The 18,740-nt window shown below is 36.7% G+C and overlaps 2 protein-coding genes across 2 annotated transcripts; one reads left to right on the top strand and one right to left on the bottom strand.

Annotated features, from left to right (window-relative positions):
• Positions 1-10,630: 10,630 nt before the first annotated feature.
• Positions 10,631-12,269, bottom strand: LOC117933100 (stilbene synthase 4-like). The gene is made up of 2 exons (XM_034854488.1): positions 12,027-12,269; positions 10,631-11,839 (listed from the first exon to the last, which is right to left on the bottom strand). The coding sequence occupies exons 1-2, from the start codon at positions 12,202-12,204 to the stop codon at positions 10,839-10,841; spliced, it is 1,179 nt and encodes a 392-aa protein (XP_034710379.1). The 5' UTR covers positions 12,205-12,269; the 3' UTR covers positions 10,631-10,838.
• A 2,382-nt stretch (positions 12,270-14,651) lies between these two features.
• On the top strand, positions 14,652-16,560 carry LOC117933544 (stilbene synthase 6). The gene is made up of 2 exons (XM_034854955.1): positions 14,652-14,910; positions 15,268-16,560. The coding sequence occupies exons 1-2, from the start codon at positions 14,733-14,735 to the stop codon at positions 16,266-16,268; spliced, it is 1,179 nt and encodes a 392-aa protein (XP_034710846.1). The 5' UTR covers positions 14,652-14,732; the 3' UTR covers positions 16,269-16,560.
• The last annotated feature ends 2,180 nt before the right edge of the window (positions 16,561-18,740 follow it).

Here is an 18,740-nt window from a genome sequence, read left to right as displayed (position 1 = left end):
AAACAATTTACAATAGAATAAAAATCCTATGCTCTTCAAGCTGAGCTTACAACCTATCTAATAAAAAATTAAAGGTTTTTACATTGAAATAAAAATCCTATATCCTTTATGGGGTGTATAACCCAATCTAGAGAATAAAAAATACAACCACATTCATTCATATTCAATTGAACGGATAAAAACATATCATATATTCTTCCTTTAGGCCATGAGATTAATAAGATAACCCTACAAGCAAGAGTTAGCACACCCCACAATAGTTCTAGCATGTTAAATCCTGACCTAAGGCTCTGATACCATTTGCAGGAAAACCTAGATATTTCCATTCTCAACCCTAGATCTTTTAGGGTATATGTAATCGGTCATAAGGCTCTCTAGATCCAAAATATAGCATTCAAAAACCTAGATATAGAGTTTAGTGCATTATACTTGTGATCTAGATGTTCCCAAGTCAATTCTAATATGATAAAGAAGCTCTACAAGTGTCGTGAATCTCGTAGACCGAATGATCTTCGACATGATCACTCTTTCTCACAGATCTTAACATTAGAGAAGGGTGGTCTTCTCTCTAGAGAAGGAGGCTCGGGTTTTCTATCTGGAGTCTAAAAGACAAGAGTGTACAAAATATAGCCTTAAACCTATAAAGGGGTTTATATAGGCTTCTTTGTGGGCATAATTGACTTGAGCCCAACTTAGGCTTGGGTCACTTAATCTATCGCACTCGGGTCTTAATAATTAATTAACCCTATTGAGCTTCAATTAATTAATTAACCTAATTCAAAAGGCTATTCATAAGAACAACTATAGCCTTGAATTTTTATCAAAATGCCTTTATGCGCACATATAAACTACAAACCCATAATTCCCTAAAACAAAAACTATGCCACCATTAATAAGGAACTCAAACGGGGAATACTAAGACCCGTAGGAAAATATTGGTTCCCTTAAAATTCAATTCTAAAGATAACTCAATATCCCACTATAAAGAGTCAATTGCACTTTGGTATCCTATGATTAGACAAGACAAAACTTTGGTATGTGACCTACTATCCACTACATGCAAACTCCTTATGAACTAGTATTTGTAATCTAATGAGGTATGTACTATCATCCTCTTGAGATTACCTCTTCGATCGTTAAGTTACAGATCCTAGTATTATATGATTAACTAGCATACTCTTGCTCATAAAGAGCATTCATCAAATTCTAATTCAAGAATTATTATAACCACATTTTTCTCGAACATATGTCCTTAGAATCACGTAATGAGATATGTTATCTCAAATCTATGAGATATCATGGTGTCTTTATCGAGAATACCTGTTATTACCAACCTCCATCAATAGTGACTTAATTCATAGGGAATATATGACCACCTTAGAGTTTCACCTATAAGTTAAAGCTAGTGATGACTTTAGCACAAGTTCAATATCTTCTCAAGGTTAAGAGTCCATGTAGTATAGTTGCTTAATGAATCATGACTACCCGACACCTAATGCCATGATTCATCATAGGTCCTGTTTAATATATAACTATATAAACTAGTGCAATCACCATGCCTATTCCAATAACCAAGACAAGTTATCCCTCTAATTATGAGGTAGTGCACTATACCTTTTGATGGATTGTTTAAGTCTATGAATTGATTATAAATAACTCATCAATCTTGAAAGGAACTCATGACTTGAATTTTTCGTGCACCTTTTAATGCACCCAAGTCATGTACAATGCAAATGGTATATGCTTGAATACTCAAATTAATATTAGTACAAACAATGGATATATTAGTGGAAACTCAAGTTTAATTTGTCACATCATGTCTTACTTTTAAGAGTTCTATCCCAACATAAGTATGCTCTCAACTACCTTTCCCTCAAGTCTTGAGTCCACTCTACTCTTTGTCTTACTCCATCACCTTGATCTTCTCCTCCTACTCTATAGGAGGCCTAGCTAGGGCCCATGTGTATAGCTCATGCATAATGGACAAGAGGCAAAATTTGTAACTAGAAAACATGGCGAAGATCCATACTCACTAGCAATGATAAACATGGAAACATAAATAGAAAGATCCCATGACCCACCATAGGATCAAACATGCATTTGGAATGAAGTGTGAAAACGTCTCTAAGAAAGGTTGAAGACTTAATGTTCATAAAATAAAATGAGCAGAAACCAAGATAGTCATCCCATATATGTTAACTCTAAAAGAAATATCTAATAATGAGGCAAAATGGTTATTAGCATATAAATCTAAACATAATTGCGATAGGCAGCCCCTATCAAGAGATTTAGAGAATCCCATTTATGCTCACAAAAAAATGAAGGACCTTAGTGTCTCAAGAGGAAGGTAAGGAGAGCTCATACTTAACCTTAACTCAATGCTCATGAAATAATATGCCTCCCTACACTGCTTATGGAAACAAGAAGTTGGAAGGTCATCTAAATCAAAAGAACTCTAGAGTGACAAGGAGTGTCCACATAGGATCTCTAAAGGAGGTGAAAAGAATGATGAAACTTGTTAGCTAGTCTTCCTAGAGAGCTCTACGAAAATAGGATGATGAAATATACCAAGTTTCCTAAATATTAGTTTTTAATTAAAGATAATATTTTTTTGAAGGGTAAAAACTATCCAATTATATCCAAAATCATCCTAAATAATAAATTTCATTAAGGAATAAGGAAAACTATGAAAATATGTCTATCATAACCTTGATAAATAGGTCGTTAGTTTTCAAAATCACATTGGAAAAATAGGAAGACTTTCACACTTGGGAAGAATTAGAGAAAGCTTCCCTTCAAGACTTAATTAACAAGTTCGTTAAAGCCTTAGTTCGAAGATTTGAAAACCTAGTTCAAAACTCTGAATAGTTGGTTTGAAGATTCAAAGATCAAGTTTGGAGCTTCAAAGATCAAATTCGAGGCATATTCAATCCAAGATAAAACATTTATGCCTTCAATGAATGTCAACAACACCAAGGTTTGAGCATTGCCCAAGACAAACCAAGGTCCAAACCCAAGTTGAAGACACACCAAAATCAAAACTCATACCTAAGACACGCTAAAATCTAAGCCCAGGCTAAGACATGTTAAGGTCGAAACTAAGTTATGACCCAAGTCAAGTTAATTTCTTATGATTAAAAGAATCAGAGGACCAATTAGAGATTGTAACCTATATATTTTCTAAATCAATATGTGATGTCCCACATCGGATAGGGGAGCAAGTTCCTGGCGCTATATATGTAGAGACTCCTCTTAACCAAGTAGACGCGTTTTAAAGCCGTGAGGGCCCCCTTGGGCCCAAAGCGGACAATATCTATACGGTTGGGAGCAAGTCATTACAAATGGTATCAAAGCCGATCCCCGACCTCGATGTGGGGGTTTGTTTGGCTCCGTAAGGGGTGTTTGTCTGTTTGGCCCCGCAATCCCATGGGACACAACGAGGACGTTGTGTCTGCATGGGGGGGTATTTGTGATGTCCCACATCGGATAGGGGAGCAAGTTCCTGGCGCTATATATGTAGAGACTCCTCTTAACCAAGTAGACGCGTTTTAAAGCCGTGAGGGCCTCCTTGGGCCTAAAGCGGACAATATCTACACGGTTAGGAGCGGGTCGTTACACAATAAATTTTCAATATGACCACTAGTTTTTCTTCAAGAAAGGCTCGTGTGTACACTCCTGCTTCTACATTATTCTTTAAAAGATCTTTAGCCATGTGAAAGGACAAATTCACTTCCATGAGAACCTTGATGATTCTGTTAAAATAACTATGGAGTCACATATGAAACATAATTTATGATTAAGCTATTTACATTTACATGTACATATTTCATTTTCCGTTGGTTGTAAAGTATGGGCCACCTCATGTGTAGAGCCCGATATCATATGTGTCTCAGATGAGGGGCCTAAGACACATATGACCCAATATTTAAAGGGAATGGTCCCTAAGGCATAGAGGATATATAAGGTTGGTGTCTGTTCATTTTTTTGAATAATCTTTTGAATAGACAGAGTGCGTTCTCTCTCCTGCTTCCCATCATTAGAGAGATTGCAGAAATTATGGTTTTCTCTCTATAGCCTTAGAAGATCCACACCTTATTCGCCACAACAAAATGGATTTAGGTTTGTTTCCTTTTTATAAAAGTGTCTAGCATAATTTCTTCATATGATTCAACATGCGATCCCTGTTTGACAATTAGATTTAGAATGGAGTTCTTTCAGATTCAATACAACATCACTCTTCTAGTAGACATTTTGCGGCTTTTCATCACCAAGATTCTACGAAATACAAGGTGAGATACTCAAGAAATTTTTAATTTGGTCATATGCTTGCTCTTAATGACCCAAAAATAGTAATTAGTGCAATCAACTGCGGTACATTGATACATTCTAATCTCCTACGCAGATCCATTGATGACTACCGAAGTATTTTTGTTAATGTATATTAAGGGTATATTATGTTATGGGCTTTAGGCCTAGTTAGGTTACTTGTACCGCACACATATGCTTCCTATATAAAGGCACTGATGTATATTCTTTCACTCAGGAAATACAATACAATCTTTCAGTATTTCTAACATGGTATCAGAGCCACTGCTCTGACCCTTTCTTAGCAGTTTGTCTTCATTAGTGTGACTTCCTTTCTTTTTAACGCTTCCGCCATCACAACTGCTGCCGCAGCCTTTTGCCGTTGAACCTCCGACATCATCCAGGCGTCGTCCTTGGGTTCCGGACCTGCAGCCACCATCCTTAAGGAGTTTCACACCGCACAAGATCACTGTTTTTCGCATCACCGCTGTGAATATTGCTCCGATTTCAATTTTGACGGTACCACTGAGATCGTCCAGCGCCGATCTACACATTCGTGGAAACCTCATCGCCATCAGAGCCCGCACGTGCCACGTCAGCCCTAGCTACGTCACCACTACTGACGTGTCAGTGCCACGCTAGCCCTAGCTAACATCATCTCCACGTCATCCGTTGACCAGCGTTGATCGTTGACTTTTCCAGGGTTGACCAGGTTCTCCTTACCCAGTTTTTCGCGTAGATTTCACTTTTGCAGTCTGTTTTTGCATATTGTGTCTCTAAATGGATAAAAAGGATATTTTTCTTTCTCGCCCCATCAATACTATATTGGAGGGAAATAAAAATTACTTATCTTGGTCTCAAGCTATGCGCAGTTTTCTTAAGGGTCACATGCTCTGGCATTATTGTACTGGTGCAATGACTATTCCTGTCAAGGGAGCAAGTGAAGGAGACGCTGTTTTTCTTAATCGCATGATTGAATGGGATAGTTATAACCACATGATCCTCACATGGATTCAGAACACTTCCATTCCCTCTATTTCCAATCTGATGGGCAGCTTTGATGATGCAAAATCTGCATGGATATGTTGGCCAAAAGGTACTCCACTACTCATGGATCCCTAAAATATCAGTTAGTGGTTGAATTACATCAACTCAGGCAAGAACCAGAGCAATCCATCAATGACTATTATGATTAGCTTCGCTTTATTTGGGACCAAATTGACCTTTCTGATCCAACTTGGACATGCTCAAAAGATACTCAGCAATATGCTTCCATTAGAGATGAATTTCGCCTCTATGAATTCTTGATGTCACTTCACAAGGACTTTGAGCCCATTCGTGGTCAGCTATTCAATCGCAGTCCTGTTCCCTCTCTTGATACTGCTGTAAATGAGTTGGTTAGAGAAGAAGGTCGTCTTGCAACCCTTCAAGCCCAGAATAAGCTCAATGTTTTAGCTATTACTCCATCTACTCCACTCATAGAGCAACCCCAGCAATCAGGTGATTCTTATGGCTCTAGCAATCGTAGCAAGCAGACCAACAAAAAGTTCTGCAACTATTGCAAGCGTCCTGGCCACACCATTGAGACTTGTTACCGTCGTAACAAATCTACTGCTGCTGTTGCTAATATTGAGCCTACTCCGCCAATGGCTTCCACCTCAGTTGAGTCCAAGTCTTCTGGATCTACTATCAACCTCTCCTCTACTGAACTACAGGAGATCATATCTCAGGCTGTTCGTATGGCTGGTAATGCATCTCTTTCCACTGCCTTATCTGTTCTACCTGGTAAGTCTCAAACTTGGCTTTTTGATTCTGCCTGCTGCAATCACATGACACCTCACTCATCCCTATTCTCCAAACTTGACCCTGCACCACATCCTCTAAATATTCATATAGCTGATGGTTCCACCATGCATGGGAATAGTCTAGGTTTTGTTTCAACCTCTAATCTTAATGTTCCTGGAGTCTTCCATGTTCCTGACCTATCCTATAATTTGTGCTCTGTGGGACAATTAGCTGAACTAGGTTATCGCCTTATTTTTTACTATTCTAGGTGTATTGTGCAGGATCCGACGACAGGGCAGGAGCTTGGGACCGGTCCTAGAGTTGGGCGTATGTTTCCCGTGAGCAATCTTCATCTTCCACCTGTTGCTTCTGTTTCTATTGCTACTACAGCTGTTGCAGTTTCTTCCTTACCTTCTCTTGCACTTTGGCATTCTCGTCTTGGTCATGCATCATCTTCTCGGGTACAACAGTTAGTGTCTAGGGGTCTGTTGGGTTCTGTGTCTAAAGACATTTTTGATTGTACTTCTTGTTAGTTAGGAAAACAGCCAGCTTTGCCTTTTAATAACAGTGAATCCATTTCTAATAATATTTTTGAGTTAATTCATTCTGATGTTTGGGGACCTTCTCCTGTTGCTAGTATTGGTGGATCTCTATACTTTGTTGTTTTTATTGATGATTATTCTCGTTATAGTTGGATTTTCCTTATGAAATCTCGTTCTGAAATTTTATCAATATATAGCAATTTTGCAAAAATGGTTGAAACACAATTCTCCAAACGTATCAAAACTTTTCGATCTGATAATGCTCTTGAATATACTCAACATGCGTTTCAAGCTCTGTTACATTCCTATGGCACTGTACATCATCTAACTTGTCCAGGTACCTCTCAGCAAAATGGTCGAGCCGAAAGAAAACTTCGTCATATTCTTGACACTGTTCGTGCTCTGCTTCTTTCTGCCAAAATTCCTGCCCCATTTTGGGGTGAAGCGGCTCTTCATGCTGTTCATGCAATTAACCGTATTCCAAGTGTTGTCATCCATAATCAGACTCCGTATGAGCGTCTCTTTGGGTCACCCCCTGTCTATCATCACCTTCGCTCATTTGGATCTGCTTGTTTTGTTCTTCTTCAGTCTCATGAGCACAACAAACTTGAGCCTCGCTCTAGACTCTGTTGTTTCCTTGGTTATGGTGAAACTCAAAAGGGTATAGGTGTTATGATCCTGTCTCTCATCGTCTTCGTGTTTCTCGTAATGTTGTCTTTTGGGAACATCGATTGTTTGTTGAACTCTCTCACTTTCGTTCTTCCTTGACTAACTCCTCTGTTTTAGAAATCTTTCCAACTGAGTCTCTTGTTCCTTCTACAAATACTTTTGATCCTCCTTTGGACTTCTCTCCAGATATTTTTTATGCTTCTCCTAGACAGGTTGCAGATGAACAGATTGATGACGAGCTACCCCACTTTGAGACTGGGTCCCCTGCTCCTACTCTGCCTGAAGATCCTCCACAAGACATTCCACCTCGCCACTCAACCCGGGTAAGATCCATTCCTCCACACCTACTTGACTATCATTGTTACACTGCCCTTGCTACACTTCACGAGCCTCAAACCTATCGTGAGGCCTCTACTGACCCTTTATGGCAGATTGCTATGAAAGAGGAACTTGATGCATTAACCAAAAACCATACTTGGGACCTGGTTCCTCTCCCTCCTGGACAGTCTGTGGTTGGTTGTAAGTGGATCTATAAGATCAAGACTCGCTCTGATGGATCCGTTGAGCGCTACAAGGCTCGTCTTGTTGCCAAAGGCTTTACACAGGAATATGGGATTGATTATGAAGAGACTTTTGCTCCAGTTGCTCGTATCTCATCTGTTCGTGCTCTCTTAGCTGTTGCTGCTGCTCGTCATTGGGACCTTTTTCAGATGGATGTTAAAAATGCCTTCCTTAATGGGGATCTGAGTGAAGCAGTCTATATGCAACCTCCTCCTGGTCTCTCTGTTGAATCAAACAAGGTTTGTCATCTTCGACGTGCACTTTATGGTCTTAAACAAGCCCCACGAGCTTGGTTTGCCAAGTTCAGCTCCACTATTTTTCGCTTGGGTTACACTGCCAGTCCGTATGATTCTGCCTTATTTCTTCGTCGTACTGATAAAGGCACTATTTTGCTTCTTCTATATGTGGATGATATGATCATAATGGTAATGACCTTAGTGGCATTCAAGAACTCAAGGATTTTCTCAGTCAGCAGTTTGAGATGAAAGATCTTGGACATCTCAGCTATTTCCTGGGTCTTGAAATTACTCATTCCACATATGATCTTTATATTACTCAAGCCAAGTATGCTTCTGATCTGCTGTCTCAAGCCGGACTCACTGACAGTAAGAATGTTGACACTCCAGTCGAACTTAATGCGCATCTGACACCCTCCGGGGGAAACCATTGTCTAATCCTTCTCTTTACAGACGATTGGTTGGCAGCTTAGTTTATCTCACAGTTACTCGTCCAGACATCTCCTATGTTGTTCATCAGGTGAGCCAGTATTTGTCTGCTCCACGATCAACTCACTATGCTGCTGTTCTGCGCATTCTTCGATACCTGAAGGGTACCATTTTTCATGGCCTTTTCTACTCAGCTCAATCTCCTCTTGTACTCCGTGCATTCTCTGATGCTGATTGGGCAGGAGATCCTACTGATCGCAGGTCCACTACAGGTTACTGCTTCCTTCTTGGTTCTTCTTTGATTTCTTGGAGAAGTAAGAAACAAACTTTTGTGGCCCGCTCCAGTACTGAGCTCCTTTGGCTAAGATGGCTTCTTAAGGATTTGGGTGTGTCCACCTCCTCTGCTACTCCCCTTTATTGTGACAACCAGAGTGCCATTCATATTGCTCACAATGATGTCTTTCATGAACGGACTAAACACATCGAGATTGATTGTCATTTTATCCGTTATCATCTTGTCCATGGTGCTCTTAAGCTTTTCTTCGTCTCCTCCAAAGATCAGCTTGCAGATATCTTCACCAAGTCACTTCCTACAAGACGCACTCGTGATTTAATTGACAACCTCAAGTTGGTCTCACATCCACCTTGAGTTTGAGGGGGGCTGTTAATGTATATTAAGGGTATATTATGTTATGGGCTTTAGGCCCAGTTAGGTTACTTGTACCGCACACATATGCCTCCTATATAAAGGCACTGATGTATATTCTTTCACTCAGGAAATACAATACAATCTTTCAGTATTTCTAACAATTTCAAAAAGTGATAAAAGAAAAGAGAGGTAGAATTTTATGCGGACTACTGCAGGAAGCTGGCTTGCCAAAGAAGTGTGTGAGAGTTTATGAGCATAAAGTCATAGATGGTGCCGGATACCATGGCTTTTGAATGTGCTTTTTGGTTCCAGTGGAGGGGGAGATTATATGAATTCAGCCTCGGCCTGCAACTGCAAGCAAGCAGATTGTCATTTTTAGGTTATATTTTAAACCAATTAATGACAAGGCGAAGTCAACAATAACCCTACATTCTCTAATTGCGGCATTATTTTATTTTATTTTTTTATCTAAATTCGGTATATGTTTACTCCACGCGTCTGAAGCCGCCAAGAAAAAGGACAAATCTCCCATACTGTTTGAAGGTCTCAATATGATGAATATTTAAAGTTTCATTTGACCCATATTTTTGTTTTTTGTTGGCCAAAGCAGTTTTTATTGTTTAAAAATTTTATAGGATTAATTAATAAGGAACCTAGCCTCAACTTGAATACCAAATTCTTGGAACACTATTATGTTAATATATGATGTTTTTTTTTTTAAGTTAAGTTTACATGAAATTATGTTTTTATTCTTATTTTAAAGATTTTTTTTTTAATTAAGTAGTCGTCCCATTTTGATATTCTGGATTTTTTTTCTTCAAAATTTGGCAACATTATGTTGAGGATATATATGAAATGGATAAGAATACACAACTAAACATATTAACTTATTTAAAATTTAAAAAAAAATTAATTTTGTTTAAATACAATAAAAAGTAAAAGTATTTCCAAATGACTTGCTAGGTTGGCTACGAAAGAACAACTCAATTTATGTTATGCAAGCACTTTAGGCTAATAGAATAATAGGATAATCTTATGAAAGAATAACTCATTTTCATGTTTTATTTGTAGTTTATAATTACTATAATTATGATAATGGATTAATTTCATTGACCACCCGATTTTCGCTAAATACATCTAGTCCACATTGATTTGAAATTTCATCAAATACCTCTCACTCATTTCTTATTAATTTATTATTTTTACTCACTTTCATATTAATTTATTATCTTCACTCACTTTCCCTCTAATTCAAAATAAGAGGGGTATTTGTCAAAATTTTAAAATAATGAGGGCTAATTCTATTTAGTTAAAACCTCAAGGGAGGTGAGTGGAATTAACCCTTATGATAATATGATAATAAAAAATAAAAAATAAAAATTGGACACGTTGGTGTTCAAGTAGAACTCAAACTACATCAGTATGGGAAAATCCATATGTTGAAAATTTCGTACTTAATTACATGCATAAGCAAGACTTGAATCCATTCCTCCTTTTTATTACATTTTGATAACATACATAAGAATAAACAATGATTAGCAAGAAATGGTCCATGTACTATAACGGTGGGAACTTGGCCTCTCATGGTTTTAACTTGAAGTATATGAGGAAGTTAAAACCATCTTTCCTATGGCCCACAAATCATATTTTCAGTTGTTTGACTCAATTTGAATCCATACAAATGCTATGTAGCACAACAGTCTCGATGGTTAGGCCTGGTCCAAAGCCAAACAAAACACCCCAATCCAATCCTTCACCTGTGGTTGTTTTTCCTTCCTTAAGCGATTTCTTTCTCATCTCATCCAAGATAAACAACACACATGCACTTGACATGTTTCCATATTCACTTAGAATATGCCTTGTTGCTTTGAGCTTTTGCTTATCTAAACTGAGTTTTGCTTCAACCGCATCAAGAATTGCAGGGCCACCTGGGTGAGCAATCCAAAATAACGAGTTCCAATCGCTAATACCAAGTGGGTCAAAAGCCTGAGTTAAACATTTCTCTATGTTCTCATAAATTAAAGTAGGCACATTAGGCCATAAATGAAAAGTGAGACCCACTTCACGTAAGTTGCCTGCAATTGCACCTTGGGTATTGGGGATGAATGTTTGGGCAGCTGAGACGAGTTGAAAGAGTGGTCGTTCAATTGAGATATCTGGATCTGATCCAATGATCACAGCTGCAGACCCATCACCAAAAAGGGCTTGGCCGACTAAAGAGTCCAAAGCGGCTTCGGAAGGCCCACGGAATGTAACAACAGTGATCTCAGAGCATACCACAAGAACTCGTGCTCCTGCATTATTCTCCGCAAGATCCTTAGCGGTTCGAAGGACAGTTCCACCTGCATAGCACCCTTGATGGTACAACATTACTCTTCTAACAGATGGTTCGAGGCCTAAAAGATTAGCGAGTTTATAATCTGCACCGGGCATTTCTACACCTGAGGTGGTACAGAATACAAGGTGGGTGATCTTTGATTTAGGTTGACCCCACTCTTTAAGAGCCTTCAATGCTGCTTCCTTACCAAGCTTCGGTACCTCAGCAGTGATAATCTCTTGGCGTATGTTAAGAGATGGAGCCATATAAGCACCAATATTTGGGTGCTCCTCAAGCATTTCTTCCGTCAAATGAATATAACGCTTCTTGATCATTGATTTGTCACCTGTGTATAAATTAAATGATACTAATATATGAGCTCAAGGCACACTAGCAATTAAAACAAAGTTAATTTAGTAATATGTAGATTCGTTGTTCAAGATGATCAAAAGATTCATCCGAGTACTACATAAAAGCATTATCATATGTATACATAACTGTATGTATGTTATGGATGTTAAAATTATACTTACAAATGCGGTTGAACTTCTTCTTAAGCTCGGTCATGTGCTCGCTCTTAGTGACCCGAAAATAGTAATCAGCGAAATCAGACTGATACAGACAGTTGTCCGGGGTAGCTGTGCCAATGGCTAGAACGGTGGCCGGACCCTTGGCACGCTGAGCATTTCTAATTTCCTCCACAGACGCCATTGATAGTGTGATGACTACTCAAAAGTTGAAGAGGGAAAGAGAAGTGAAACTTTCGGAGCACAGGTGCTTGGAGGTGGCTGGCCAAAGTTATGTCTTGAGATTGGTATTTATAATCAACCACAAATGCTGTGTCTCACCAACTCTCATCCGCTTGCATGGTATTGAATGCTTACCCTTTTGGACCAAAAGTAGGTGAAACATCTTGAAGCCAGAAGCTTACCCTTTTTTACTCCAAGCTGGTAGTTGGGATCACTTTCATATCCCCCAAGTACCGTAATGTTTGACCATTGAGTTCGGATTCTTGACTTGCAATGACAAAAACCCAATGTCTTTCACATATTGGGCCAAGCTAATGATTCCAAATTCTAAATTTGAGATGAAAATTAGTGTATAATTTTTTTAAGGACTTGTAGCACGTATTGAATTTTTTTTTTTAAATTATGAGTTTTCCATTAATCATGATTTAAAAATAAAAATAAAAATTGTGATTGATAGAATGGGTCTTATGTATTGGTAATTTTGACCCTGATTTTTTATTTTTTATTTTTACAAAAGTGATTAATATTTGTTGAGTTTCGATTTGGATAAATTACCTTTCTAAGCTTAATTAACATTAAGAAACTTATTGTTTAGGGTTAGCCGACTACAATTTTACTAATTAGTATATAATTATTTTAAAAGTATTGCTACAATTCTCTTATAGTCAATATCCACTTTCGTGGGTCCTTGAAACATGTTCACATGCACATATAATGCTCTTATATATTTGCAATTCTTTTTTATGGGTACAAATTGAAATCTATACCAATTTCTGACTTGACTGTCAAAAGTTTGCAGTATTCTAATGCAATAAGTATATTTTTTATTAAAAATAAAAAACGAGAATCTTTGAAATTGAAATGAATATAAAAAATCAAACGAATGCCCAGCAACTTATATCACGAAATAGGTTAAATAAAAATGAGATATTCCTTAAATTACTTTTTGAATAAGTTAAATGACATGTGATGTTCTGGAGAAGAAAGAGTGTATTAGGTATTGGCTTGTTGAGACTATTATTTATTACTTGAAATTTAGAAATCCAACTTTGAATGACGTTTTCATGAGGAATGACTGGGTAAAAAACTTAGAAAAAAACTTAAGTTGACACGCTTAAGTGATGAATGACTGAAAAAAAGAACTTAAAAAAAGCATTTAAATATATTGGCAAGTGATGCAGGCGACAGGTAAATATTTTTTTTTTACAGACTTCTCTTTCAATAATTCTGTTGTTTATTAAAACAAATATATTTATATTAAACTGCTTTAATATATTTAAGAATGTTATAAAGTATTGTTAAAATGCTCTTATAGTCAACATCCACTGTCGTGGGTCCTATGATATGCACATATGATAAATATACACGTATAATGCTATTATATGATGCACACGTTATTACACGATATTTAATTTGGGACTTTCTTTTGGGTACACGTTATTACACGATAAATTAAAATTTATACCAATTTTTGACTTGGCAACAAACAGTTTGCAAAATTCCAATGCTGTGAAGATATTTTCGAATCAAATTTATGTGAACAAAAATTAAAGTAGTAATTATTTAATTTGGGACTTTCTTATGGGTACAAATTAAAATTTGTACCAATTTTTGACTTGGCAACCAAAGTCATTGATATTTTCCAAGTTAAAATTTGTACCAATTAAAATTTGTACAATTTTTCAATGAGTTTGCAAAATTCTAATGCTATAAAGATATTTTCAAATCAAATTTATGTGAACAAAAATTAAAGTAGTAGTTATTTTCCAAGTTATTTCGTGGATATTTGATGGAGACTTGTATTTTTGATCTACTTATTTATTTATTTATTTTTAAGAATCAAACGAATGCGCCCCAGCGTCTTGTATCGCGGAATAGGTCAGATACAAATGAGATATTTGTTCAATTACTTTGTGAATAGGTTAAATGACATGTGATGTTATCCTGGAGAAGAAAGATAGTGGGTTGTTGAGATTATTACTTCTAATTGAGAAATCCATCTTTGAATGACCTTGTCATGAGGAATGATGGTAGCAGCTTCCCAGCCGTGGAAAAGTCAAATGAACAAAGTATTAATTTCCAGTAAGAGGTTGGAGAAGTCTTTATCTCTCTATATAAAAAATGTTTCTCTTTAGCCGTGACCGGATTGAATGCTCGCTCCTTTCTGTGGATGCACGCATCGTATATGGGTAGGTGAAGAACAGATAAGAATGAAGAAACAACACGCGCGAATACATAAACACCTACACATACATGTCTGAAAATCCAAAATAAACTCGAGCACACAAGCTTTGAAGCCAACTAATCATTCAAAACCAAATTCAAATATCTAACATTATTTATTGACCGCCAATAAATGAGAGTTGGTGAGACAGGCTATAAAAGCCCGGCACCCACAACCAGCTTTCTCAAGCCAACTCCAAGCACTTGAGTTCTCTTTCCTTCCTCAACTTAATCTTAAGCTTCAATTTCATTACGTATCTAGCATCCATGGCTTCAGTTGAGGAATTTAGAAACGCTCAACGTGCCAAGGGTCCGGCCACTATCCTAGCCATTGGCACAGCTACTCCTGACCACTGTATCTACCAGTCTGATTATGCTGATTACTATTTCAGGGTCACTAAGAGCGAGCACATGACTGAGTTGAAGAAGAAGTTCAATCGCATATGTAAGTATATTCATGCATTAATTCTTATATACATAACAATTGTATGCATCTAAGAGTGTGAGCTATTAGGTGAGGCTCACCTCCAAGCGAATGAATGTTCCAACCTTTCTAGAGTAAAGCTTTTAGATAAATTAGTTCAGGAAACTTGAAAATCATTTTACTTCAGTAACCAATATTCCTTTCATTTGACTGTAATGGCTTGAAGAGCTTTTTTGAATCATATAGCACTGCTAGCTATAATTAAGAATACCCTTTTATACTTTCTTCAATGTTAAATGCATGTTGATCATCTTGAACAATATACTATATGACTTGTCGATTGGTAAAACTAATGTGTTCATGTTACTTCATTTACAGGTGAGAAATCAATGATCAAGAAGCGTTACATTCACTTGACCGAAGAAATGCTTGAGGAGCACCCAAACATCGGTGCTTATATGGCTCCATCTCTTAACATACGCCAAGAGATTATCACCGCTGAGGTACCTAGACTTGGTAGGGATGCAGCATTGAAGGCTCTTAAAGAGTGGGGCCAACCAAAGTCCAAGATCACCCATCTTGTGTTTTGTACAACCTCCGGTGTAGAAATGCCCGGTGCGGATTACAAACTCGCTAATCTCTTAGGTCTTGAAACATCGGTTAGAAGGGTGATGTTGTACCATCAAGGGTGCTATGCAGGTGGAACTGTCCTTCGAACCGCTAAGGATCTTGCAGAAAATAACGCAGGAGCACGAGTTCTTGTGGTGTGCTCTGAGATCACTGTTGTTACATTCCGTGGGCCTTCCGAAGATGCTTTGGACTCTTTAGTTGGCCAAGCCCTTTTTGGTGATGGGTCTTCAGCTGTGATTGTTGGATCAGATCCAGATGTCTCGATTGAACGACCACTCTTCCAACTTGTTTCAGCAGCCCAAACATTTATTCCTAATTCAGCAGGAGCCATTGCCGGAAACTTACGTGAGGTGGGGCTCACCTTTCATTTGTGGCCCAATGTGCCTACTTTGATTTCTGAGAACATAGAGAAATGCTTGACCCAGGCTTTTGACCCACTTGGTATTAGCGATTGGAACTCGTTATTTTGGATTGCTCACCCAGGTGGCCCTGCAATTCTCGATGCAGTTGAAGCAAAACTCAATTTAGAGAAAAAGAAACTTGAAGCAACTAGGCATGTGTTAAGTGAGTACGGTAACATGTCAAGTGCATGTGTGTTGTTTATTTTGGATGAGATGAGAAAGAAATCCTTGAAGGGGGAAAATGCTACCACAGGTGAAGGATTGGATTGGGGAGTATTATTCGGTTTTGGGCCGGGCTTGACCATCGAAACTGTTGTGCTGCATAGCATTCCTACAGTTACAAATTAAGAGAAATAAAAGAGAATGGTTTACCTTAATGCAGTAATGTATCAAATAGGAGTTAGCAAAGGTATTTATCTCCGAAATTGATAATACTCTTATAGTATTTTATTACTTTGCTAAATTTGGATTTGTACTTGAGTCATTGTTAGACTTTCTTTGTGATGAGCTCAAACTCAAATGATGAGTTTGAAGTTCTCAGTGTTTCATTATCTTAAATATTCCTCAAACATTGTATTAATGTTGTGTTCATGTGAATCTTATTTAAAAATAAATAAAAGAAATAATGGTTTATTTGATAGCTTTAGTTGGCATTGAGTTGATTTCTCATTTGTTGGTATTTGAAAGCTTGTAAATGTTGGGAAGTGTTTCAAATTTGATCTTAATTGAAAAATATTTATTTTTATAAAAATTATTATATAAAATACTTTCTAAATTCATATGTGATGTATTTAGATGCCTTGTAGAATAAGGAATGTTAGTAGGAATATCTTAATAAATATTTTAAGTCATGAGGGGAAAATGTTATAAAAAAGATGAGTTTGTGAAGATTATATGTGATAGATAAAAATGTGAGAAAGAGTGAGAGATACCCAGTAGAGCAATACTTCTCGCAATGAGGGATGTGAGGAAGAGTGGCAGACACTTGATGGAATAAAACGATTTGTGGTTCAAGGTGAGAATATAAGGAATGAGAAAACATTGAATATTTCATAACCCAAGAATTGTATCCGTTTTTATCCTCTATAATAATTTATATCGTAAATGAAAAATTATTTCTCAACCATGAAGGTGTGCATGGTTAATTGAACCACCACGTTAAAACATCATATAATTTAATATGTGGATGACTTCATTTTATTTTCTTCTAGTAATATGTTTACATTAAATTAAAACTTCGGCTCGCCCCACATAAAATCATATAAAGCTCAATTCAATTTGAGTACACAGAATGGAATTAACCTCATTTTACTCTATTAATTGTACAATAGAAACACACTCCTGCTGAAGAGCAGTGGCTCAGTTACAAAGTTCATTCTCTTTGCATGGATGATTTCACTCCACATTTTTCTAGAATAGCAAAATATATCACCAAAACATTTTTCTAAAACCCCAAAATATATTATCATAATATATCTTTGGAAATAGTTTTGAAAAGATCAGCGACAATGTATGTTTTATATTCGATTTTTATTTTTATTTTTATTATGTTTTTGAAGTAAAAAAGGAAAATATGATATTAATTGACTCAATATTGAATCTAATTAATTATATTAAATCTTACTTTATTCAAAGTCCATTTACCTAATAATTTTTTTGGAGAAGTTACAATAAGTTCATACTTTGTCCATAGGAAGTGAAGCAAAATATGCATGCTAAAATAGAAAAATTGGAATATTTTACCAAGATGCAATAGGAGAGGGATATACATATTTCTAATACATTAATTTCTATGTTGTTTATTAGAAATGATTTAAAATTAGAGTTTTTTTTTTTTTAAATTAAGGTTGTATTTGGATTTGAGAAAGTATTAAGGAAAGAAAAAACTATTATTTAAAAAAAAAGAAGAAAGACTCCAATTAAGACTATGAAATACTAAGATTATTAAAGCTATTTTTGTGGAATATCATTCTCCATCAAGGTGTTAGTGTAGGTAGGTGCCTAAGTTCTTGTTCCTTCACACCCCAAAATTTTAAGATACAACTCCGCAAGTTGAAGAAGGATCTCAATAATGATACTATTAGTTGGATAGAACATAATAAAGAAAAAAAAAAGCAATGTTATTCTTGATTAAGACTTCATTTCATTTCTCTCTTATTCTGAAATATTCTTATATAAATTCAATTTTGGCAAACTCTTCTATTTCTTCAATGTAACTATGTACTAATGAAGTTGGGGAAAAAATTAATTAAAAATCAAATAGCCATTTTTGAAGCAAAATAGGTGTATCCAGTGAAGATCCCTTTTTTTTTTTTTATAGGTAAATTTTGTCCCCATTGGGACTTGAACCCGAAACCTCACACAAACCCTCCCCATCCCTTTACCACTTGAGCCTGGCCTCAAGGGCTCCAATGAAGATCCTATATGCACACCCATGTTGTATTGTATTGACATGGTATACTGAATACAGTTAAAGAATTGGGGTATCATAGTTTTATTCCAATCCTCTCACCTCACACTTTGCTTTGCTTTCCCCTTGAAGTAAAATGCCTTAACATTCTTGTTGCCTGCTTGCTTCACAAAAAAACCTGTTATAAACAAAGAATAATGGGTATCTAACCAGTACTAATTTCGGTTCTTACTATTGAGGAAAATCTGGAAGCTCTGATGAATTTAATATTTAGTTTCAATTGCTTGCAACTTCAATTATCTGATAACTATGCGGATATAACTTCTTTGGAAGTAAGATTTCTTGATATCTTATTTTTTAAACTTTTTGACTCCACTTCTCACTTCAGGACAGTTTATCATTGCCCATTT

This window comes from Vitis riparia, chromosome 16 (assembly GCF_004353265.1).
Source record: "Vitis riparia cultivar Riparia Gloire de Montpellier isolate 1030 chromosome 16, EGFV_Vit.rip_1.0, whole genome shotgun sequence".
Lineage (NCBI taxonomy): Eukaryota > Viridiplantae > Streptophyta > Magnoliopsida > Vitales > Vitaceae > Vitis > Vitis riparia.
This window is presented reverse-complemented; position numbering and strand designations above follow the sequence as displayed.